Source organism: Azolla caroliniana, unplaced genomic scaffold (assembly GCF_043228905.1).
Source record: "Azolla caroliniana isolate FFs.n. ecotype wild unplaced genomic scaffold, voAzoCaro1.0.p SCAF_1, whole genome shotgun sequence".
In the NCBI taxonomy this organism is placed as follows: Eukaryota; Viridiplantae; Streptophyta; class Polypodiopsida; order Salviniales; family Salviniaceae; genus Azolla; species Azolla caroliniana.
The window spans coordinates 5547009-5571326 of NW_028230436.1; the positions used below are offsets into that span (position 1 = coordinate 5547009).

The 24318-nt window shown below is 37.5% G+C and overlaps 4 protein-coding genes across 6 annotated transcripts; all 4 read right to left on the reverse strand.

Moving 5' to 3' along the window:
- Positions 1-75: 75 nt before the first annotated feature.
- Positions 76-2435, reverse strand: LOC147868593 (uncharacterized). Its single transcript, XM_087321185.1, has 6 exons — positions 2170-2435; positions 1430-1505; positions 1234-1327; positions 742-1095; positions 514-619; positions 76-425 (listed from the first exon to the last, which is right to left on the reverse strand). Exons 1-6 carry the CDS (start codon positions 2320-2322, stop codon positions 126-128), a joined length of 1083 nt encoding a protein of 360 aa, XP_087177311.1. The 5' UTR covers positions 2323-2435; the 3' UTR covers positions 76-125.
- LOC147868594 (uncharacterized) lies at positions 2384-3746 on the reverse strand. Its single transcript, XM_087339555.1, has 4 exons — positions 3641-3746; positions 3472-3531; positions 2578-2843; positions 2384-2481 (listed from the first exon to the last, which is right to left on the reverse strand). Exons 1-4 carry the CDS (start codon positions 3682-3684, stop codon positions 2384-2386), a joined length of 468 nt encoding a protein of 155 aa, XP_087195681.1. The 5' UTR covers positions 3685-3746.
- Positions 3747-6190: 2444 nt separating this feature from the next.
- Positions 6191-7757, reverse strand: LOC147868595 (Saccharopine dehydrogenase). The gene has a single exon (XM_087321158.1). The coding sequence runs from the start codon at positions 7731-7733 to the stop codon at positions 6360-6362; it is 1374 nt and encodes a 457-aa protein (XP_087177284.1). The 5' UTR covers positions 7734-7757; the 3' UTR covers positions 6191-6359.
- A 4158-nt stretch (positions 7758-11915) lies between these two features.
- Positions 11916-19367, reverse strand: LOC147868596 (Aldolase-type TIM barrel family protein). Of its 3 annotated transcripts, XM_087321204.1 has the most exons (10): positions 19142-19367; positions 18466-18643; positions 18271-18376; positions 18032-18170; positions 14735-14843; positions 14524-14660; positions 14293-14429; positions 13447-13553; positions 13240-13367; positions 11916-12470 (listed from the first exon to the last, which is right to left on the reverse strand). In XM_087321204.1, the coding sequence occupies exons 2-10, from the start codon at positions 18499-18501 to the stop codon at positions 12410-12412; spliced, it is 960 nt and encodes a 319-aa protein (XP_087177330.1). In that variant the 5' UTR covers positions 18502-18643; positions 19142-19367; the 3' UTR covers positions 11916-12409. The 3 variants fall into 3 exon arrangements, with proteins under 3 accessions (XP_087177330.1, XP_087177322.1, XP_087177338.1); XM_087321196.1 differs by lacking the exon at positions 18466-18643; XM_087321212.1 differs by lacking the exons at positions 11916-12470; positions 18466-18643 and having other exon boundaries at positions 13236-13367.
- Between the last annotated feature and the right edge of the window lie 4951 nt (positions 19368-24318).

A 24318-nucleotide genomic window follows, 5' to 3' on the forward strand; every position in this document is an offset into this window, starting at 1 on the left:
TTTTAATGAAAAATAATGATCACATGGAGGACAAGAAACCCAAATGTTACCGCTAAATAATGAATACAAATATGGATGGCAGTTCTGCATTATAATATTGTTGGAAGAGCTTTCTGTCTCGTAACCTATTCTCCATCACCATCAACCTTAATTTTCTTCAGGGGGTTACCAAGTCTTGACCAAATCAAGCTCCCCAACCGCTTATACAATGGGTTATAATCTCTTTCAGCTGTTGATCGTCCAATGAGAGATTGGAACTCATCCTCAGATTGATCAGTACGTATTTCATTATCATCCTCATCTTTAGTACTCCCTTCCTCAGATATTAGTGTGGATGTAGGCCATAGCTCATCATCAGGTGATGTGGCCTTACTAACAACCTCAACATCACCAGAACTGGCATAGTCCGTGCCAATAACTCCATCCTGATTACCAGAAAGAAAAAGCTGTCTAAGAAATATGACGTGTTTTGACTGCAATGCAACTTCGTGAGAAAAGATTAAAACCTCATACTTGAATCGTTGCAAACTTTGTTGATCGCTTCAGGTACTGACCTCCCGCAGCTCCGATATTATTGCCCCTTGTGATCGCAGAGGAGTAATGGCGCTGTGGAACAGCTCTGCAGATTTATGGGACAAAATAGAGACTAATATGAAAGTTCACTACACGGATGACACCAAAATGATATGGATAATTCTCCAAGACCCGATTTTATTATAGTGCGAAAATCAAATCTTTTACCTGTATTGCCAACTGTAGACTACTCTAGGAGAATCGGAAAAGGCTCTGGTATGTATTTGACAACCATAGCAGAGAAATGCTGGTGATTCCTTGAGAATAACGCCTCCCTTTGGCCATTTGATAGTATAAACTTCTGGATCTGATCTTGGAGAGTTCTCCCTGTGTTGATGGTGATGATGAACATCATTAAGAGACCAGTAGGAGAGAGATTGCACAGCAACTGCACACTGGTCACGATTCACGAGGCCAAAGATGACATGCCAACAATTCTCTTCTGGTCCCGTTGTATGTAACCCTGGGCATAACATCGCCTTCATTGTCATCTCTAAATGAAGATTTCGGTTCTTTACAGTTCTGAAAATGTAGCATTGTTTATAAGCAGAGTTAGATTCTAATTTCTAAGTATATTGTATTGATTATGCATGTAGTACTACTCTGTTGTCGAAGTGAAGATTGTCATGAGTAAAATGAAGCAACGAAACAAAGGGAAACCTGTTTTTTTTCTCAGCCTTTTCATATTGGTGTTCGCAAGTGATGTCAGTAGGGCTTGGCATATCGAAGATATTTGAGACCATATTATGATCACCTGTTGAATAGTGTCCACTGATGGCATGATCTTCCTAATCAATGTTGACACATCCATTGATGAGGGATAAATTATGGCATTAGATTAGTAACTGAAAATTACCAGAGTACAAATTTGTTAGATCAGCTTCATTTTCCTCTGCAAGATTGTCACGAATGGGAAGAGACTCCATATTTTCCTGCATAATAATCAGCGGCAACTCTCCAATGAAGTCACATGAAATTATGTGCACTCAACTTGGCAAAATACTGATATCTCGCTATGTTATTAAACACTCATTAAAAAACTTGCTTATATATTGCAACTTTCAGATTCCAGATGTCTTTATCTGATCAAACAGATGCTAATAATATGCTCTTCTGGCTTAATTGTCTTCTGCACCAGATGTATCCCGTTGATGCACTGATATTGACTTAACGTATTCAAATTACCATTTCCATAAAACAAATGCTTTCCGTGAGTAAATATCAAGATGGTTGAACGCGCTTGTTTCGATACTATATTCTTATGATGTTTATGCCAGCAAACAGAAGCTTAAATGACGCTCTTGTTTTTAAACAGTACTGCTAAATTCTTGTAATAAGTTCCCGAAGCAATATAATTACTTTGCAAATTTCCTTACCTTGTGCTATTCAAAAAAGAGGTCCTCGTATCAGAAGCTTACGCGTAAGATCTTGTTTTGATAGAATACTCTTAAATTCTTCTGATACACTCTCAAATCACTACAACATTATTTGCGAAACGCTGAGGTCTTGATGATTAGATTTCAAACTCAGGTTGCAAATTGCAATTTCACTAACATAAGATTTTTAAAATATATTTTTGACCAAATGGAAGCTTACTCTACACTCTTCCTGGTCAATGTTAACTGATCCGATGAAAGAACAAAAACGCTTCTGAAAAGCTGCTTCGAGTTGAGAAAACTGGATAGGTTTAATGCTTCTTGTCCATTTTTCAATGGAATTGATATGCTTTGTCGTTGAACCCCTAAACATATTTTAGGCACAAAATTTTACCTTCTAACTTGTCAAATTCTTGATCTACTAATTAAATCGTTCAGAAAAGGAGAAGTAAATGAATATGATTAATTATAATATAGTACCGTGCTCGTTCAAGATATTGAGTTATCAAGGAATCAGCCTCTTTTTCGAGATCTGTTGAAATATATTTAAAAAAAACACGACTAGATAACGATAAAGATGTAAGCAAGAATCCATTAATCTGAAGAGGGACTTTGTCTTTTTTATTACCATAAAGTTCTGCTGGACAATTTATACTAGTTATGAGAACAACACGTTTGCAGAAAGAGCGCCTGAACTTGATTAATGATTTCGCATCTGATTCAAATATGGCCGCGGCACGATCCACTAAAGCTTTAAGATTTCGATATGTTGATCTGACATTAGTATCAGGTTGTTTCTGATCATCTTTTTCTGATTTGAGCGATGAAAGCAGACGCTTGTAAAGAACTTCAAGCTTTCCATAATCGGACAAAACCCTATCAAATTTAACCAGTCTATTTTGCTTTTTACAACAACTTTATTAGCCATAAGACTACACGCTACAATAAAACATATATTGATTTGCTTCAAATCCATATTGGTTTTCTGTGTCAGAAAAACATATTATTACAAGTTTACAACAATTCATACTAAATACATGACATTAACCAGAAAAACTAGATTGATATTTAAGAATGAACTGAACAGATGATCCAAATTCATATAAACGTGTACTAAAGTAAGAGCTAAACCAAATTATTTGGTTCAGATTCACATAAACATAATCTACTTTTCGGTGTCCCCAAAACCACATTACTACATCCATTTTTCAAGGTAATTACATCAAGATTAACCAGCAGACCAAAATCTAGAAAAATTAATCTGGTTTATGATCAACGTTTCTGTTACAAAAGCAGCATGTTTGCAGTTCAAAAAAGATTCAAGATTAATCGCGATTCTAAAAGATAAAAATTAAACATCTCGGATGAAAAGTGAAGTTTCGGCAACAAAAATCATGGTATTGCAGAATGAATATTAACCGTGTTATTTCAAATACAACATTTCAAGATACATGATTGTGGTAAGCTAATATCAAAATTATGAAGAAAATTTTAAGTTATGAACAACTTCGTCATCTCTTACTTTTCTGTGCAACGAGGGAATGGATTTCTACATGGAGGCAACCACACGAGCTCCTGCACACTGCAAACTTCTGATTGCTCGCAGTGAGATAAGAGGACACTATAATTATAGAAAATTAGATGGCCTATCAGAGTAAATAGAATTTCTGCGCATATCCATTCCAGCTTACAAGGAGAATTCCTGCGCGATTAAGGTTTCGACCTTCTTCGCCATGGCCGAAGCTTGAGATGACACATGGGAGATCGTAGGTTCACCAAAAAAACAAGAACGAAAAGAAAAAAGGCGCGGAAATATTTGCTCAAGTTTTGAGTTGAAGCCCGGCCCCCAAATCCCTTTCCACACACAACCTACCTCATGTTTTGGACAGACCCTCATATACATACATACGTACGTATGTATGTACGTACATAGATATATGTACATACAATGATACATACATACATGTGCTTTCCGATTGATCGGATTTAGGACATGTCCGACATACAGCCTACATCTTCATGTTTTGGAGGCGCTCATATGCATACATACATACACATACATGTGTTTTCCGATCAATCAGATTAAGGACATGTCCAACACCCATGCCCTCAGCGTTTAACCTGGCTGACACTTATAGCTCACTCGATGATATGCTGAACTGTGACTTGCATTCCCTATCACACTCTTATCCATCCTAGTGTAGTCGTTGGACGAAAACTATTTCAAACAAATCGAGCTTATTGAGTACGAGTCAACTAGACTAGACCAACCTGGTCTCATCATGCATAACAAAACCATATCAGCCCAATCAACTCCGTGCTTGATTGTCCACAAAAATATCCTCACTTTGTGAATTATCATGTTCTCTCAACCTTAAATATTTGTTTCACATTTTCCCAAAAAATGCGCGTAAATATTTGCTCAGGTTTTGAGCTGAAGCACGGCCCCTAAATCCCTTTTCACACAACCTACCACCTCATGTTTGGACGGACAGTCATATACATACATACATGTGCTTTCCAATCAATCAAATTTAGGACATGTCTAACGCCCATGCCCTCAAGATTTAACTCACAAAGTACAAGTCAATTAGACTAGACTGATTCTCGTCATGCGTAACAAAATCAAATCAGACCACAACGTTGTGAGTAAAAGTAAGCCCAATAGACTCCATGCTTGATTGTCCACGAAAATACCCTCACTTTAAGAATTATCATGTTCTTTTAACCTTTTATGTTTGTTTTACATTCTCACCAAGGGAATCCAATAACAATGCATTGTCGATAAAGTAGCTATTACTCTTGGTTGAAGCGATTTTAATAGAGTGGAAAACATTTAGAATGTCATAGTTCTAAAACCTAATATATTGTGGCTTTGAAAATAGAGATCAACATTGAAGGTGTGAAGTTGAAAACCAAATGAGTGACATTGAAGTCATGAATCAATTCTTAAGTGCTTTATCACACAATGTCAAGCAAAAAAACTAACCAATCACTTATGCAGTAAGAGTGAGTTGCCCAACATGTCACAATTAAAATACATATAGAAATGCCCACATTTACACAAACAATGGACATTTCAGACATCACCAACATTGTTGGAAGACATCATGTTAGCACTTTCGGACATCAAGTGAACAGATCATGCAAAGAGGAATCCATCTTTAGTTACCTTTCTCTCCCAACATCCTATTCCCTAAACTGGATGCTAGATTGGTTGAATTATATATGTATTACCATCCTACATAGGAACCTAAAATCAAGACTATAGGGGTAGTCAATGATGAACGAAGGTTCAAAATATGAAGTTTGTCATCTCAAAAATTGCCCAAATATCAATGTCAATCCTAAGAATGATGGTAAAGATTGTAGACAAGGATCTGTTGGTCCATCTAAACATACAGCCTTAGAATGGTATACTCATAGAGATGATTATCCAAATGCCTGGGATACAATGTCCAACTTAGCATCTAGGATGTGTGACCTCCGAAGAAGTGAAGATTTCATCATACAATTCAATTAGGTACATAATATGGTCTTAAATTGGAGCAGGGTCAAACCGCTTACGCACACCACCATCCTCCCCCTAATTACACCACTAATGAGTACGCAAAAAATATTTTACAGTGAATTTGTGCTCACTCTCATTAAATCTCCAGGCTTAAACAATCACAAAAGAAACCATTGTTGCATGCCATGCTTTCTCAATCAAAATAGTCCAACTGTTTTCTCATGATGTAAACTAACGCCATGCCAAATATTTTAGAAATTCCATCCTTACACACTATACAACAACCTAGATTATATGTATTCCTTAGGAGGGAATTGTCTTCAACAGAGCAGCTTCATCGTTATCAAATATCAGCAGACTCAAACAAGAATCACCAGAACTTCAGGAACGAAAAGAGCCACAATTAAATTTCACATTACACACTTACTATACAACAACCTAGATTATATGTATTCTATGGAAGGGAATTGCCTTGAACAGTGCAGCTTCATTGTTATCAAATATCAGGAGATTCGTGCTTAGAATCACCAGAACTTCAGCAAAGAAAAGAGCCACAATTAAATTTCACAATTAAACACATGATTCAAATCAAAAGTGATATACATTACACATGGATCAATATTACACCTGTCTTAACAGAAATTGATTCATTCATATGATTCAATAAGTCATCATTCAACATAGTCCACGAATCAGCAAACTCTTTACCACAAACCTTTGATGCATCATATTTATGGTTCATGAAATCAACAGTAGAGTGGAATTCTAGAGTAGGACAAAACGAGACAATCTTTCATTGCAATTATTAACATGCATAACAAAAGTAGGCTAGGCAATACGTTTCTTACTACTGTTCATACATATCAACAGCATGGAGAACCAACCCTCATTTCTTCTTATCAACTGAGATTTCGTTTTGATTCGAACTTGAAAGAAATACCATTTGCCTCGAGTCGTTGTTGGAGATCAGTGGTACCAAACACAACAGCTGGTGTATATACACCACCTCTTGGAAGATCTCTACGCTGATCCAGCATGACAGAGGCACATTGGACCAGACATATCGGAGTAGTAATGTACCCAATCTCAGGGCCTGATACCGAAGTGATGACTTCCATGTCCGGCTCAGGATGATGCGCAGGCATACTTGCAATGGCTGGGTCGCTATAGCCTCTCCCAATGAACCAAAGTTTGAATTTAGCTGCCTCTACTTGGTTATCAGTTGGGCCACCTCTTTGAAAAATGCCAAAAGAGAAGAAACCTGGGAAACGTAAAAGCAACCTCCGGCCGAATGCAAACATACCAAGAGAAAGAATAGATATGCCCAACCAGACCTGAGCCAAGACATGGAGAATGTTGGGCACTGCTGAGTAGACTCCAAAATGCACAGGTCTAAACACTTCCTTTCTTGCAGCATCCATAGACAAAAGGCCCTTATCCTCCTCAGCAATAGAGGGAGGTCCACCTGCGGCTATGGTAGACATGGTTCGGCGGACGACAGCGGAATCTGCACTTGGCAAGATGACAGCCCACATGTTAAGGGCCTTGTTCCACGACAAAAAAGATGGTTTGGTAACAGCAGGCCCAGGGACCGTAACTCGAGCTCGGGTGCTCCTGGTCCTGGCTCGAAGCTTGCGAAGCTCCTTAGCACTCGAGACACCAAGGACAGCTGACTCCCACGTGCCCAAGTTTCCGACAACCTTCTCCGTGGAGGTGATGTGAATGAAACAATTTACGGAATTCGGCAACGATGTGGCCGCAGTCCATTGGCCGAGGTGGTGGAGCAGGCCTATCTCGGCCGGGATGGAATCATATCCACAAGCAGAGACAACTAGGACCCCTTTCTCTTTAGCTGCCTCATGATAAGAGACCTCCATTCTTTCCATGAACTCGGGCTCCCCGGTAATATCAAGATAGTCAGAGCCCGCATCCACACATGCGGACACCACGGGCTCGCCATAGAGACGGAAGGGGCCCACACAATTGAGTACGAGCCGAGTCCGCCGACACATGGCAGCTAGACTGGCCGGATTTGACACATCAGCTTCGATGAGGGGTAGGGACTGTGGAGGCTGGATGGAGGAGGAGGTTTCCACTGCCCATTTGAGGAATTCTGCCAATTTAGACCGGTTCCGCCCAGCCAGGGCAACACGACTGCCTCCGAAGCCGGCCCTCAACAGCTCCCTCACTACGTACTTCCCTGTGAAACCCGACGCACCGAACACAACTATATCCAGCTTCGCAGAATCCGCCGCCGTCGCAGAGCCCTCCATAGTCTGTCTGGAGCTACGCTTCTGATTTCTTGTTTTTACTTGTACTTTCCTGTATTATATGTACAGACAGCAGAGAGATAGAGAGAGCTGCGGAGTTTATGCCACATAACTTGATAGAGATCCCTTCTTGAAGATTCCTATACACCGCCTGCACGTTCAATAAACGCTTCAATGGGGTTCTACCATCAATCAATCGAATTAGCGCAGACAAGAACAATATATGTATGAGAGAGTGAGTGTTTAGCGCAGACAAGAACAATATATGTATGAGAGAGTGAGTGTTAGGAAGGGGTTGGATATAGGCGAGATCCACCGCCATCCCACTATTATCACTTCATTTCGGTCAGCCCCATGCCAAAGGTATGACACCGCTCATAACTAATACAATACCCACATATACCATCATTGACCCATGTCCAACAACACTACAAGGTTGTGCCCATTATAATATACATCCTACTACCTAGGCATACATACATAAATGCACGTATATGTATTTATATATGTACAACAACACTACAAGGATGAGCCCAATATAATATACATCCTAGGCATACATACATAAATGCACGCATATGAATTTGTATATTTAAAAATATAATCTTTAAGTTCACAGCTATTGCAGGTAGACTGAATTAATGTAGGTCTTCCAGTCATGCGATGTTGATCACTCTAGCAAGGCCCCAAAACATTGAATTGATGTAGGTCTTCGAGTCATGACGTGGTACGTTCGTTCTACTGGGGATATAAACCAAAACTACAAGGGGAACGACTTACAAGGCCTACAATAAAACACTTACTATTGCCGAGTTCACGTACTCCTCCACTGCTACGAGGATTTTGCCAACCACTTAATATTCAGGGCAATACACTTATTGGACCCAAAATGAGAGTTCCTGTTTCTTCTCCGTTTAATTAGTGTGAATTGAAGAAACTGTGATTTGTATAGATACAATTCATTTAAGTTGACAGTACATGATGTCTCTTCTTCATTTAGTTGCACCTACGGGTTCCAAACCCGGAACTGTGGGTAAAAGCGAAGGTGAAATTGCGTGTTTTCCTGAGTGAATGTTGCTTAAATTAGCCACCGCTGCAATTTGGAAAATGCTAATTATATTTATCGAATTTTGTTCACAATTTGTAAGACCTTGCCGTCGGGTTCCTTTATTAAACAAGATATCCTTAATTGAGTGTGTGGTTGGTTACGATAAACTATCGCCGGGATTTGTATCAACCTATGCCACAGATATAAGCCAAAATATGATGCAGTTTACTACCATGATTAAAAGTTAAAACTATAGAGATCGGCGGCGTAAGCCATAAAACAATGAACCATTTCCATCGAGTCCAGCAACTAAGGACCGCAAACAGAGTAGAACTTACTTTTGGAGGTGTAAGATATAAAAAAGAAATGGGGTAACAGTCAGACGCGGATAAAAAGTTTTAGCTAACATATGCTGCTCTCCAGTCTCCGCACTAATCCAAATCGGACCAAACTGAGTTCATCGTAGATTCTCGGACAGCCACCACATCTATACAATATATCTCAACTCTCTAGAAACGATGTTGATACTACCTAAGTGGTCGACCAACAGGAAGTAAAGATCGAGCAGATGCACAGCAATTGAAAAGCAATGCACGTGTTGCTTAAATCAGCTTGCCGGGCCCCTCAGCGATAACAAATATGGAAGACTTCATAGTTTAAAGAGTCAGATAGAGCTAATATCATGATACATCATAGGGGCATCATATTCTTCAAGTGTGTTAACGAAGCGGTAGCAGTGTAGATAGTAAGCATACGAAGAAAGCAGTGCCATCAGAAGGATTTGGTAGGTCATTATCTGCAGAGAAGAGGAGAGAACCGGGAGAGAGTAAATCCCCCTCGCTCCTCTACTCTTCATCAGAGTGGTGCATGACATAGTCCTCATCACATGGTCCGTCATCTGTAACGTTGTCAAAACCCTAGGTTCTGGATGCAGATTTATATAGTAGAGCAGGAAGAGAGAGGCTTGTATTCACACTTGGGGGGAGACATACGTTTGTGAAAAACTTGGATTCACACTAGGGCATGATCTCTTTATGGTCCCACTTGTTAAAACCCTAGGTTCTTAGATGCAATTTATATAGTAGAGCGGAAAGAGAGAGAGGCTTGTATTCACACTTGGGGGGCATGACATAGTCGTCATCACATGCTCCCTCGTCTGTAACGTTGTCAAAGCACTACGTTGTAGATGCAGATTTATATAGTAGAGCCGCGAGTGAGAAGAGAGAAGCTTGTATTCACACTTGGGGGGAGACATACGTTTGTGAAAGGCTTGGATTCACACTAGGGCATGATCTCTTTATGGTCCCACTTGAACCCTTCTCGACCTTGCTCCCAATCCAATCCCAAACAAGTGTTGGACTTCATACACATCCACCATCTCTAAATCAATTGCTTGGTTAAGCTATGAGTATATGAATCACCTGCCAAGGAAGGTTTCATCAATATCCTCCTCTAAAAGGACCTTTGTCCTCATGCTTGTTCATTATCCTTTTGGAAGCATTTTTCATCCCTCAATTCTTCTTTCATAGTTCTCTCATGTTCTCCCATCCATAGAAATCTTAAGGCCGCATAACTCCTATGTTTGAGGTACAATATGAGCATAGGAAGAATCAACAAATAGTAGAAAATCCTTCGGAGAAGTCATAAAATTGTACAATATGTCAGTTCACACACCTCAATTTCACAATCATGGAAAATAATGGGTACTAAATGGTTTGCAATGTGTCATTTAGAAATATGAAATGCCTAAATTTAATACACCCTTTTGAGATCCTAAATCAAGTCATGGATTTCATTTTTCTCAATCGACGACCAATGTGTGCTAATGATGTCCTTGAGATAGCAATGGATTTTATCATCATGGATTTATTTTTTCTCTATTGACGACCAATGTGTGTTAATGATGTCCTTGAGATAGCAATGGATTTTCTTACATTTTGACCCTACAAAAATGATAAAAGCCTAAAAATAGCATTGTTCATGATACATAAATATTGTCCATTTGATTATCCGTATTGTAATTCATCACGATTCAAAATTTAAGACATCTATTCTAGTTAGTTAACCTTTATTTTCAGACAATCTACTCATGTTTAGTTACATTGAGCAAGTGACCAAATGACATACTTCAATCTTTGCAACAAAAAATATAACTAACATAATTATTCACCCTTACAAAAATTGCTTGAAATAGCATTAATATTTGTTAGATCGCTCCAATTCACAATGAAGTGAGCATTAATCACAAATAGGCATCATTTTTGCCAACAAAAAATCAAGTGACGGACTTTTCTAAATATTACTTTGGAGTTGACAAACTATACTTTCCCAATGGAAGTTGTCTAAGTTACAAGGATAACTTAGCTTTCAAACAGCTACTCCTAAGAGAATTTGTCATTAAAACCTTTCATTCAACCTTTCATAACAAAATAATCAAATAAGAATGCTACTACATCAAAGAAGTACCTTACATTGCTCAACCTTCCAAGGCAGAATATACCATTTTCAAAGAACTCACTCAAAAGCAACATGCTGGCCATTCATTTGGAGTAACACAATGATCATTTCTAAAGCATGGAATGGTTTGTACCCTTATTAAAATTAATTCAGCTATGTTAGAAGGGTGAGTCAAATTAGCATACAATTTCCATTTTAGGTTGAACAATTAACCTCAGTCACTAAATCTGCTCAAGAATATTTGTAATGAAATAAGGCCTCAAATGGGCTAGATCCTACATGAATTACACTTTAATTCCTATTTGGTGTTTACTAACATGTTGACAACGTATCAATACAGTTCTGAAATTGTCATTCATGTAATTTCAATTAAAAGTAATCCTCTACAACTCATTTTACAATTAATGAAAATGATGCGTTCAACAATTCTTCCAGAGAAACAAAATGAAATAAATCCACCATCTTTTATCATTGTAACAATTTATCTCATAGCAGAGCTTTAGAAATACCACTTTGTGCCAAACATCCTGGATTCTTTGGTTTCAAGATATACAATGCATAGCCTCGGAACATAAACACTTATGACTTATGTTTCCAACACAAGTGCAATTTCTCTTATTCCTAAATGTATGTCTTACTTCATCGACTTTATAGATGTGTTTTAAATAATACAAGTCAAATCATACAAACAAGAACTTGTTAAATTCAAGGAATAAACTGACGCTTCCATAGTTAACGAACAAAAATACCTCTTTTCTGCCGATTGGCGGTAAATGTGGTGAGAAGCTCTAACCTTCTTGGAAAACAAGGTATCATAGAGATGACCTCGACTATGAGAAACAAGATAAAACTTACAAAGAAAGCGTAGCTATACCACCAGAAGCCCGTTTTGAATCAATTTCATTGTCTGATGGTTAGCAAAAGTAATCAAACACAAATTTGTGGGATATAATGTAACGTTGGAGATATGAACCCCATGCCCTCTTCAACTGTTGTAAGTGGCAAAGAACCCATCTCACTTTATCATATTTGTTCCAGAAATAATATGAGATAGCTGATGCTAGCTGATATTATGCAGCAATAATGCAAATCAATCAAAGGAATATCATGATCAAAATTCTTCTTTCAGTACTCTTGATGCTTTTCATGAAGCATTTGGAGACCTTCGCATAACCTATACAAATCCTCGGTTTTTGTATACATCATTATAGTATACCATCTCATTATACATATTCCTGCAGCAAAAAGTTGCAGTCAAGTTACAAAGTTGGTCATCAAAATATGATCTCATCATCATCTCTCTCTCTCTTTCTCTTTCTCTCTCTCTCCCACTAGCATGTGCTAAGATGCATTATGTAAAGGATTTTTGGGGAATGTGCAGCCTAAGCAGTCCAATATTAGAATTATAAACTTAACATTTGAAGAGAATAAAGTTCTGTTATTTCGTTCATTTACTACTGTTCTAGTGCAAAAGTCCAAAACCATTTCTTGTCTGCAAGAAACAGAATTTCTAACTATTATTATGCAAAACCAATCTCCATCATAGAAGAGTTGATGGCAGTAAATATCCCGAAACGCTTTCATATAGTTCAAGCAATATCCAATCAATGCATATCCATAAAAACAAGAGTTTATTAAGTAACCGAAAATAAAGTCCATCAGAATATATGTGGCACAATTCTGAAAGAAGCGCCACATAAATACACCTGAAGATACTGTCACGGCCCCTAACATGGCCTATTTCGGGAGTTCACTAACAAATGAGTGTTGCAAATTGCAAGGTGTCAGGGTGGGTCACAGAAGACATTCTAAGAAATGTAATTACCAGGTATCCACCTAAATGAAGAATGATACAAATGTTCAGAAAATTAACAGTCAAACTTTGATTCTGTACATACATTTGAAACGATGAAATTGATGAAAGAAAATGTTTTCATTTTTCTTGGCAGTAGAAACCTTCATTAATCAAAATATAGCTTTCCCAGAATAAACATGTGGACTTACGCTAAATCTATGTAAGTCTGAGATCTGTTTATTGCTTTTCCCTCTGGAAACTCCAAACAAGAATGATACATTATCATCTCCTTCAAAGTGTGCTTTGTGCTCTTGATATCATTGTCCCACAAAATACACTGCAGCATAATATGCATAAATAATTCCACCTTTTACAGCACAAACAATAGGATTCCACATTCCCGTAAAGAAGAATACCTTTCTTAGATACTGACGTTTCACAATCTCCCAGTCTTCTTTCCCTCCTTTCTGAAAAACTGAAACATTCCAAGCAGCTCCTCTTGCTGTCATTGCAGAAGATGCACCTAGAACCCAATTATATAAAGTAAGATGAGGATTTATGAAAAAAGGACTGAAATGAATCAAAGGGAGTATATCTAACTCTAGAGAAGATGCACATAGAAAGAGAAACAAAATCCGAAATTCCATGCTGGTTCTACAAGCATTGCACATATATATCACTAGCTGTTCCATTTCACTATCTAAATGTATGTGTTCGATATGCCATCTTTAAATACAGAGTATTCAATGTAAGGTTCACTCCAAGAAAAATAATTAAATATTAGCATTGACGTTACACAAAGTATTATCTAATAAGATTTAAACCTCATTAGAACAGTGCAAAAATCATTACAATATATGACTGGATGAGATTTTAGATGCATATAAAAAACTTGACACAACCATATCATCTTATTGGAAATTGCTATTCGTATATCATGTAAAGGAACAACCCAATCAATCCAATATTTAAGGCAAAACAAATTAAGATTTATGAGACTTGGTTGCTTGGGCAGCCTAAGTTCACTCGCAATCCTAGTAGAAATTTGAGCCAGGTAATATCTGGTTAATAAGGTTTGGTATCAAAGGAAATCCTGAAGGAAATATGGTGTATATCATATAATTAAAGCGAGTAATGTTTCATCATGCAAGAATCAGGAGAGCACAACAGTTGGAGAAATGTCTTCAAGACTAGTCAAAATACCAGATATTGATGAAGAATTATAATTTGAAATATGACACATTTAAGGGGAAACTATGCACCAGTCGCGTTAAGTATGCGTGAAAAATCAGCATACTCAAACACATCTCCATTTGCAATGACTGGGATTGAGAGTGCAGAGACAATGTTCGCAATCCAATCCCACTTTGCAGGAACTTTTGGCCTATCTGCAACTTTCCTGATAGCAGAAAACAGAAATAAGTAACAATGTTTTTTACTTTGAAATTACATCCATAATGAAAATTTCAGTATATTGTATATCAACTTATTACCTGCCATGGACTGCAATAGCATAAATACCGATTTTCTCTAACCGCCTAGCAAGTTCTACTGTTGCTTCAGGTGTCTTTAACAGACGAATTTTACATGTAACTGGAATATTCAAATTCCTCCTTAACGTTGTCAAAATCTGACATGAAAACAATACAAACTTGTTGTGCCAAAATTCATGAGATGAAAGAAAAGAAAAAAGATAAACTTTACATCATGTGCAATTTCAGGACGAGACAAAAGTGCTGCACCCATGCCTCCAGAAATAGAAAATGATTTGGGACATCCCATGTTCAGGTCAACTGCCGCCACATCATTACATCTGCATAAAAAAGTTAAAATAATGAAAGCTGCATTGTGTAAAGAATAAACCAGGATTTATATTGAGTTTGGGTGGTGTAATAGCATCCTTGAAACACACACTCCAGAAAGATGGAGGGATTTAACAGAAAGAAATTGGCTAAAAGATACTTGTATACACTATCATCGTCTATAATATGGAGAAACCATTTCCTTCTACTACATATTGATAGCGAATATGGCGCCACCTGTTGACATATGGAGTCATGCATTAGGATTTTCCATTGTGCTCCCTTGTTGATATTTGAGGTGCCTCCACTACCATTAGTTCTTAGCTTCTTCCCTGGATAATCCACATGATTCATGATGTCCTTCAAATACCTTACAAACTAATCAGTACTACTTACCATAAGATGTGATTTTCAAACCTCCACATCCATACCGGAAATGAAGGCCATTTTTGTTATCCTATAAGGTACATGAAAAAGCTCTTGCCATTCCATGGCATCTGTTCACCATCCTATATTCTGTTGATAACCTTCCCTCCCTTTGAGCTAATAAAGGGACTTCGTTCAATCCTTTACTTGTAATTAGACAGGTGCTTCAGTTGGCGGACAAGCTCCCAGGATCTTCATAAGAAGCATGATATCTGGTGCTATCTTGATAATCCATATTTCCACTAGTTTGATAGGTCTGTGGTCTGGCTGAGAAGTATACCTCATGCTTGTGATCTCAGCATGAGTTCATAACAGCTCAGGATGCTATGGGGAGCTGAACATTTATTTCCAACGGGAACTGCAGGTGAAGACCTGTCTTAAACTTAACAATTTTGATGAGCTCATTTTTTGCACCTCCCCTTACATTCAGACCTCAATGAAACATGGTTCATATAAACTGAGGACAGATAGCCGCCAGAAGATCCACATATGTAGCTCACACAGCTGGCAGTTGTAAATCAACGTATAACATAAGAGAGTTACCAAAGGAAACAACTTATCTGCTCTTAGTAAGATATTAATAGGTATCAAAAGAGATAGATTGATATTGTTAACAATCACCGGAATATACTGCTGAGAAACAAAAAGCTAGATACTAGCTCTCCAGGCTACTCTTAGACCAAAAAGCTTTTTCCTCTTAACTATTTATATAGAGATCCTGCTTTGTTCAAGTTTTTTCTTATGAGAAAGCTAAGATACCTGTAAGCCTTTTAAGAAAATATTATTGCTTCTCATGGAGCATTCGCATCAAAGAAAAACTTTCTAAGCAATTCCAATCATAAATCAACAGAAATACAAAATATGCCTAAAAGTCAAAAATGGCATCGGAACTCATTCCAATAGGACATGTGATTCTTTAATTTAACTTTGGCCGATTATCTGATTTGATATTATATAATTATATACACCATTCTTTGCTGTATTCAAATGGACAAATCACCTTCAATTAGTGTTGTGTTTGTAAATGGATTTCCCAAACATCTTATTTGTTCTCAGACTCCATATTCTTCATATATCCTGCTTGCTTGCTGCCAAAAAGCTATCAACTTTTTTGAATTGGTCCCTGTCAATGTTAGGCCATGTATTCACCTGTGTGTGTGGTCCACTAACGTCCGCATGAACTGCCGCATTTGGTCCCTGTTATGCTGTTGCCGCTAGGTAAGCTTCTAACCACCGGGACAGCGGGGGTCAGTGTTTACATTTCTTGGCGTCATTGATATGAGAGGAACAAATCATTCATATCCATATCCTATGGTGATTGAAGTGCTATACAGTAGGACTCATCCCAAGCCATTCAGGGATCAAGTAAAAATGTCAATTTACTATCATTCAATAGATGCCTCTACTCAGAGGTGTGGACCATGCACACTGTTATGTTGATCCACAAAAATTAGGATAGACTTCAATCATGGAGCCACGCAAATGCGTGGAGAAGAAAATTGTATCATTACTTTGTGGACTTCCACAGCACATTTATCTACCAAAAAGAGATGATTATGACAATGATATATTATCCTCAGGGGGTGGACCATGACCCATTGTACCAAAGACTGGCATTCATTGTTTCCATCATCCATGTGAAACGTGCTATTTATTAAACCTGTGTTTATTTGCAAGAAACATACTCGACTCTGCTGTTTTTTGCTGATGCTCCAACATCATCTATGTGAAACAAGGTATGTTTAAGACTTACATGTATAATTTTGGTGCAATGTTCTAAAATTGTAAAGTCGGTTCCAAGATTGCAAAATATACTTCCATACATGCATGTGTATAATCCATTCACTCAAATTATTTGCCATGGGGCAAATCATTTCATGAGAGAAAGTTGAAACAGATCATTGACGGAAAAAACATTGACTTGGGACCAAAGCAAATAAATATACTGCATGATGTTCTAAAAACTTATGCATACTATTGAAAATAATATATAATTTCAGTAAGTATACATATTGAGTATGACTACCCTTAAGAAATTAAATCATGAAACATTATGCAATACATGTATGTGTATAATTCATTCCCTCAAACTATATGCCATGGGGGGAATCATTACACAATAGAGAGTGAAATATGTCAGTTTGTATTTGCCAATTATTGTCGGAGATCCAAAGAGCTTTCAACAGGAAAGAAGACTGGCCACTCTAACTGACCTACACATAAGCAAATATCTCCTACCTGAGAGGGATGGTCGCACTAAGGTACCATGTTGGCATCATACACAGCTAACATTATATTCATATTAAGAAAATATTGATGCATTCTTGTGAAAAGCAGATGCACTGGATGATTTTTTCATATAGTGTCACCACACAGAAAATGTTCAGTGCTTTCAGAGTACAGTGGAAATCAAGAAATAATATGCATATTTGACCACTGCTTCCATGGTATATGAAACTAAAAGGTATCTAGGTTGGGCGTGAGAGGCAATGCATCCTTCATATATCCCTAGAACAATTATTCAAATGTGCTTGGATAAAACCTTCCACAACACATGGGGGCCCAGACTACACAACACCTTTTAATTTGACTTTGTTTTCCATAACCCTAGAATAAATAAATGGATAGACATACCACGATTACAAAAAGGAACTTATACTTGCATTACAAAATAGAACTTGTTTTCTCGTGGCTTATGTAAAACTTGTTTTGTTTTCACATCTTACAATTTATTTAAGCAAGTGTAAATGGACAGCAAAGAGAATCAACTTACACAAGTTGTGCAGCAGTCAAAGCTCTAGTGGCATCAGATGTTCCAAATTGACACACAACACGATGCTTCTCAAGTTCACAAGTCCTAAATATGACTTCCCCCTTGGACTTGTCCACAAAATCAATTGTTCCTAGCATCTCTAGTAGCCATGAGGGAGTGAGAAAGATGATAGTCAGGCTGGATGAAAATCCCATTCTCAGTGAAAAAACATAGACACTTGGTTAAAAAGAATATCATACCATTCTCTTCACGTGTACATTTGATTACTTTGTGGTCCACAAGCTCTTCACCATACATAATATCAGCCCCATACTCTGCAGCCAACAACCGGAAAGGCAGTGTCCCCTGAAAAATACATATCACTTGAATTGAACATCAAAATGTACTTTTTCTGTACAAACCTCGAGAATATAAAAAGGTAACAATGATGGCACCTTCTGAGAACAAATTGACCAATGCAGAACTCTCATTAATGTTCCTCATCAATCATAATTGTCATTCTTTTGAAGGGTGTATAGATTATTCACAGGATTTGACCCCAGATCATGCAAATTCCGTACACCTGATATGTTGTGTTACAACTTCACAAGACAGCAGTTTGCCTCTCTCTAACTTTTGTTTTTTGGCGAAGTATGAGGAAATATGCAAAGAGCCAAGAAAAAACTCCCATCAAACATTCTGATATGCATGATCCCTCAACATAAGTGCACTTAATAACACATTTAAGGAAAAAAAGTTCCAATGCAACATATTCATGTTAGAACAAAGACCACCTACACCATTCTATAATCAGAAAAGGATTAAGTGACATAAGTAGAGCATGGAAATACATGTATAGACAAGATAACTTCCACTTAGTTCATGACTGCTTCCTAGAAAAACTGTTTATAGCAAACATGACTGACATATCTACTACCATGGTAACCTTGTCTGGCAACCAAAAGAGATCTAAACATTTTCTACGCATTTACAATTGTGCGTCTTTTGTCTCTTTCATTAAATACAAATATGCAATTAATAATAGGCAATCACTAAGATAATGTGCATAAACTTGCATCAAACGTTGCAAAAACTATATCTAACAAACAAAGAGCGAGAAATCGAGCTTACCACCCTGACCATGGGTGCCAATATATGTTTCCCTTTGAAGTCGAGCTCCATTAGAATTGGTTCTTCTACTGACCTCCACAGAAGCCGTCGCTTGGGTTTTGGGTTCGATAAAAACGCGCGCGCGCGCGCGCGCGTGCACGCACGCACAATTCTAACTTTGCGATGCTGTGTTTTACTTATCTGTATGTCTGCTTCTGGAAAATTTATGGAAGTGTGCCTCTGTTTCTCAAATGCAGTAGCACTCTCCAATCTGGTCTCTATGTACATATGTGTATGTATGAATTATAATGTGTAGACATATGTTATTTTTCTATTGACCTTTGGCTCGAGTGACTAGGGTTGTGGGCACGGCCGCAAGCCACTTGTCTTCTTCCGCTTCTATGGCTTTAGCAATGAGACAATGTGACGGATTCATGTTTGTTTGGCATCCTCCTCAATCACCGCACGGAAAATAAAATGTTCCATTCCGATCTCAAATGTGTTGGTGTTTTTGAAGCCATCACCATATGTAACTAGCCTACCATTACTTGCCAAAGAAACTGTCTCCCACAAATGGAATTACGACATATTTTGACCATGCTTGATTGACTCGACCCACAACTGAGTTCATTTATAAATAAACACCTTCCAAGATGTTGAAACTTCAAGCAACCATATGATCCTCCCATTTTAGTAGGGGCTCGTCCACATGCGTGCCACCATGAATTCCAACTCGTGCCTAGACTCAATTTCCACGATGCATGCTAAACGAACAAGGCAAAAGATCAAGTGATTTCTTTGTCCATGGTAGGAATGACCAAAAACAAGAAATAAGAGGTATAGTCATTGAATGTGCCACTTTGAGTCAAAGTAGCTGACAACTTTGGAAGAGGCTTCTAATTCACAATATTTATCTAGGATTGTACCTTCTATCCAAGTCAAACTTAATTACCACATATATTATCTAGGATGAGTTAATGGGTGGCGAAAAGGAAATGTACACAAGATGTGCCCTTTCTGTATGGATTTAGTAGAGTCGGCTAAACATTGTTTATGGAGTTGTGGTTTTGCTATGGACATATGGAAACCAATAATAAAATTATTAACTCCAGTATATCCTGAGCAGTGTATACATGGGGTGTGGTTTTATGGGCGGTGGTACATGATAAACCTATATGAACAGGAGGAGGTTGCAAATGCTATTGTGATGAGATGTGGTTTGATGGAAAAAATATTGGATCCCTTTGAATCCACAAATACAATTTGATAAACCTCAAATATGGCAATTGGTAAGTAGTATTACAAGTTGGTATATTTGGAACGCTCGACGTTTGAAGGTGTTTTAAAATGTGACAAAAAGACCTTCCCAAATAATTTCAAGAATTCAGATAGAGATTGTGCATAATCTCAAAGGGTTGTTTGATATTATTATAAAAGGTAATACTCACCGAGCGGAGCTTAAGGGTTTGGAGTTTCATGCCACCTGGGACATAAGTATATTTTATAGATGGCTTGTTGATAAGGTGGACCGGTTTTACTTAGCACAAAAGTATTTATTTAAGTTGATGGTTAGAATTTTGAAAAATACAAGGGATCTATGGTATATCTTGCATGTATAGCCTTGTGGCGTTTTCTAATACTAATGTAGTATCCTTTTTTTGGAAAAAAGACACCCATAAAATAACCTATTTACCTTTTTCAAATATTTTTTCATGTCATCCAACTAACTTGGACATATCAATGTTTTAACCACAATGTGCACTCTCGATAGCAACATTCATTGGTAAAGTTCTTGAACATCGAGAGTCGTTACTCACTTTCACATGTGTTATGTGAAATGTAATATTTTTTGTCTCATTGCTTATATTTGCCCTCCAAAGATGATAATAGAATATATCTATAATATAATATATATATTGTGAAATGCACATAAGAGATCAAAACCAGCCTAGTTAGCTTCTTACTTCTTACTCAATTTATAGTTCATACAAATGTACCCTTTTCGGTTGGCTTAGCTACATGCATGCTAAAAAGGGTGGCACAAAGGAACACATGTACACCACATTCCCCCCCTAAGAGAAACAAGGAGGTTTACGACATGGGGAAGGAACGGGGTCAAAATCTGGGCTTGGGGTGTCATAGGGCTTGATGCGGGCAACATGGGAGGAGGTGAATCGGCAGTTCGAATCGCATTGGAGCAAGTACGCGGTGGATTTCATGGCACAAACTATGGTGAACGGGCCAAATCCCTTGGTGCTTTGCCGCTATTGTGCAACTTGTAGGTTTCGGGAGTCGGGTTATCGAAGTAGGGGGAGCGTCTGTTGGAGATAGAGCCCCCAAGTAGCACTATCCATGTTGGCAGGGTTGGAATGGACGATTTTGGTGGGAGGCGAGGGTCACACCCATAGAGTTCTCGAAATGGGCTGATTCGTGCAACCATCTTTTGTTTGAGGGTCTTGTTGAGGCATTCAGTGAGGTCATTTGTCTGAAAGATCAATCGCTCCTGTGGACTGAGGGCCACCTAGACTTGGCTGAGGTGGGGGACAAGAGGGCTATTGTGTAGGAGGGGGATCAAGGAAAGATCAATCGCTTCTATGGATTGAGGGCCACCTAGACTTGGCTGAGGTGGGGGATAGGAGGGCTATCATGTAGGAGGGGGATCGGGGGAGCTCGTGGGACAATAAGTTAGTGGGCAGTGAAATCAATTATAGTGTGACGCTTGAGGAACCAATCGCAACCTAAGCTGAGCGGGAAGAGTTGGATACTTGGATGTGGGGGACTGGTGCCCATCATGTGGGGGACTGGTGCCCATCATCTCCGCCAATATGTGAAATGCACATAAGAGATCAAAACTAACCTAGTTAGCTTCTTACTTCTTACTCAATTTATAGTTCATACAAAGGTACCCATTTGGGTTGGCTTAGTTACATGCGTCCTAAAAAGGGTGTGCTAAAAGGGTGGCACAAAGGAACACATGTACACCACTATATATATATATATATATATATATATATATATATATATAAAGATAGATAAATTTATTTGTGAATGTATGTTCGTTATTAAAACAAAATGTTCATACAACCCATGCTATCTCCACTACTTCATTAGTAGTGACATGGCAAGGTAACCCCTCTCAAGTGTTGTAAATTTTTTCCTGTATGGGACAAAATGTCTACCTCCAAATATTTTATCCTCTCGCCTTGCATGATCATTAAGATTCCTTGTGAGCACTAAACTACATAAATTAATTTCACTATTGTATTGCACATATATACATGAGACCCCTAACTAAAATATGATATTTGTATGCTTTCTCCACGTCTCATTATGTCCACACCTTGGAACAAGTTGGGGTAAGAGAGTCGCAATAAAGTGACTATTTGATTGATGAAGGATGAGTCCCCTTTTCATGACAATGTGCACCTCTTGGTACATGCTCTCTCACCAATGGTAGAATGTTAGGTGCATGACGGGAACGAGAGGATAAAACATTAATTATAGATACTCCATGAGCACATTGTTGAATCAATACATTGAACTTTTGAAGTATTGTCTACCAAATTATCACTAGCTAATAAGTGGGTAATTGATGACTAAACAATAATAATGATTAAACATTGGATAGTCTATTTGCTCGAGCTACTGTCTTCATAATATTATTTGACAAAAATTTAGGAAATTGGTAAATTCAAAGTTTTTCCCGTATTTTCATAGTCTTTTTGGGGGGATGGCATTTGGCTATCATTTGTAGTGCAGATAATCATATTTCTGAACTCAAAAAAACTGTGAAAATACGGAAAAAACTATGAATTTACCAATTTCCAAAATTTAACACCTCTTTCGTTCTTGTAAGAGAGATGCACATAATAATAACGATAGTTTTACTCTTTTTCAAAACTTGCCGAAATTGTCATTAGTTTTGTTTTTGTATTCACCTAAATATGGCTTGTCAATTTGCCACAATTGTTTCCTCAGTAACCTAGAGTAATAATTAATTAACTGGTGTGCAAACATATCATTGATGAATCATATCTATTCAATAATCTTGTGATTAGTTCATCTTCCATACAAATGGAACTTGGAAGAACATACTTTCTAACTTTTCCTCTCTATCTTTGGGAATCGGGATATTTAATCATTTTAGCTACTTAAAGGTGTTCTCGTACATACCAAACTTGGAAAAATACACTCAGTCATTATGTTTTAACTTATATTCAACATAAAGTTCCACAGGTGTTGCTTTATGGTGTCAAGAAGTGTTGTTTACATTAAAGGATTTGTACTTTGTCGGGTCTCCCAACGATTAATTGAAATGATACTCAAAGCACTCTTTATGGAGAAACATTTGTAAAAAAGTGATATTACAAGTGTTATTTATCAACCTTTAACCCATATATGTATATATATATGTGTGTGTGTGTGTGTGTGTGTGTGTGTGTGTGTATATATATGTATGTATGTATGTATGTATGTATGTATTTACATATATATATCCAACATTGGCATATTGGAGCAACTCTTTAATAAGCCCTTCCTTTTATTGTCAAATAATAAACCATTCCATCCATTTATTTTGAAAGGCCCAAGAAAGATAATACTTTCTACCTCAAGACTCTATAAATATGGCCAATTTGTAAAACTATTTTATGATTTGGTCTTCTCATAACCATGCACACATCCAATAACATCTACAATGTAAATGCCTTGTAAATAATCACTATTAAAATAACCAAGCATTTTCCTTTCTTAAAAGACTTGTCAATCAACAAGCTTGCCTTTTATGGATCCACCAACCTAGTTTTGCAAGACAAAAAGTTGGAGCAATGTTGCCATAAAACCAACTCAACTTATACCACTCTTAGTGTAGGTGACAAATAGGCAATATGTAAACACTTCGTTTTTGGGGACGTGTCATAAGGCAATGCAATTTTGTTTTTCGCTAACAAAAGATTTGGGATTAGTAATTTTCTTATACTTATGTAGTGGATTCAATTGTTTATTGGTTTTGTTCTTTCTCCTCTTGTTAACCATTTTCTTCTATTACCAAGGAGGACCACCTAATCAACACAACTTGATCTCATAATACTGCCATGTCGCACTCTAATATTTATAGTTCTCAAAATTTTTAACAAAAATTTATATGATAGAATATAGTTTGAGAATGTCTCGTCACTAAAGTTTATATTGTATTTATT

Excerpts from the sequence above, each read along its gene's own strand:
- LOC147868593 (XM_087321185.1), bottom strand. The coding sequence starts at position 2,322 with ATGTTTAGGGGTTCAACGACAAAGCATATCAATTCCATTGAAAAATGG. Across the intron at positions 1,506-2,169 it reads TTGACCAGGAAGAGTGTAGA|GAAAATATGGAGTCTCTTCC; the intron begins GTAAGCTTCCAT and ends ATTATTATGCAG. Across the intron at positions 426-513 it reads CAAAGTTTGCAACGATTCAA|GATGGAGTTATTGGCACGGA; the intron begins GTATGAGGTTTT and ends TCTGGTAATCAG.
- LOC147868594 (XM_087339555.1), bottom strand. The coding sequence starts at position 3,684 with ATGGCGAAGAAGGTCGAAACCTTAATCGCGCAGGAATTCTCCTT. Across the intron at positions 3,532-3,640 it reads ATCGCGCAGGAATTCTCCTT|TGTGCAGGAGCTCGTGTGGT; the intron begins GTAAGCTGGAAT and ends AGAAGTTTGCAG. Across the intron at positions 2,844-3,471 it reads TTCCCTCGTTGCACAGAAAA|ACTGGTTAAATTTGATAGGG; the intron begins GTAAGAGATGAC and ends AAAGCAAAATAG.
- LOC147868595 (XM_087321158.1), bottom strand. The coding sequence starts at position 7,733 with ATGGAGGGCTCTGCGACGGCGGCGGATTCTGCGAAGCTGGATATAGTT.
- LOC147868596 (XM_087321196.1), bottom strand. The coding sequence starts at position 19,192 with ATGGAGCTCGACTTCAAAGGGAAACATATATTGGCACCCATGGTCAGG. Across the intron at positions 13,554-14,292 it reads ACGCATACTTAACGCGACTG|GTGCATCTTCTGCAATGACA; the intron begins GTGCATAGTTTC and ends ATTGGGTTCTAG. Across the intron at positions 12,471-13,239 it reads CAGACTTACATAGATTTAGC|GAATATGTATAATGAGATGG; the intron begins GTAAGTCCACAT and ends TTTTTGCTGCAG.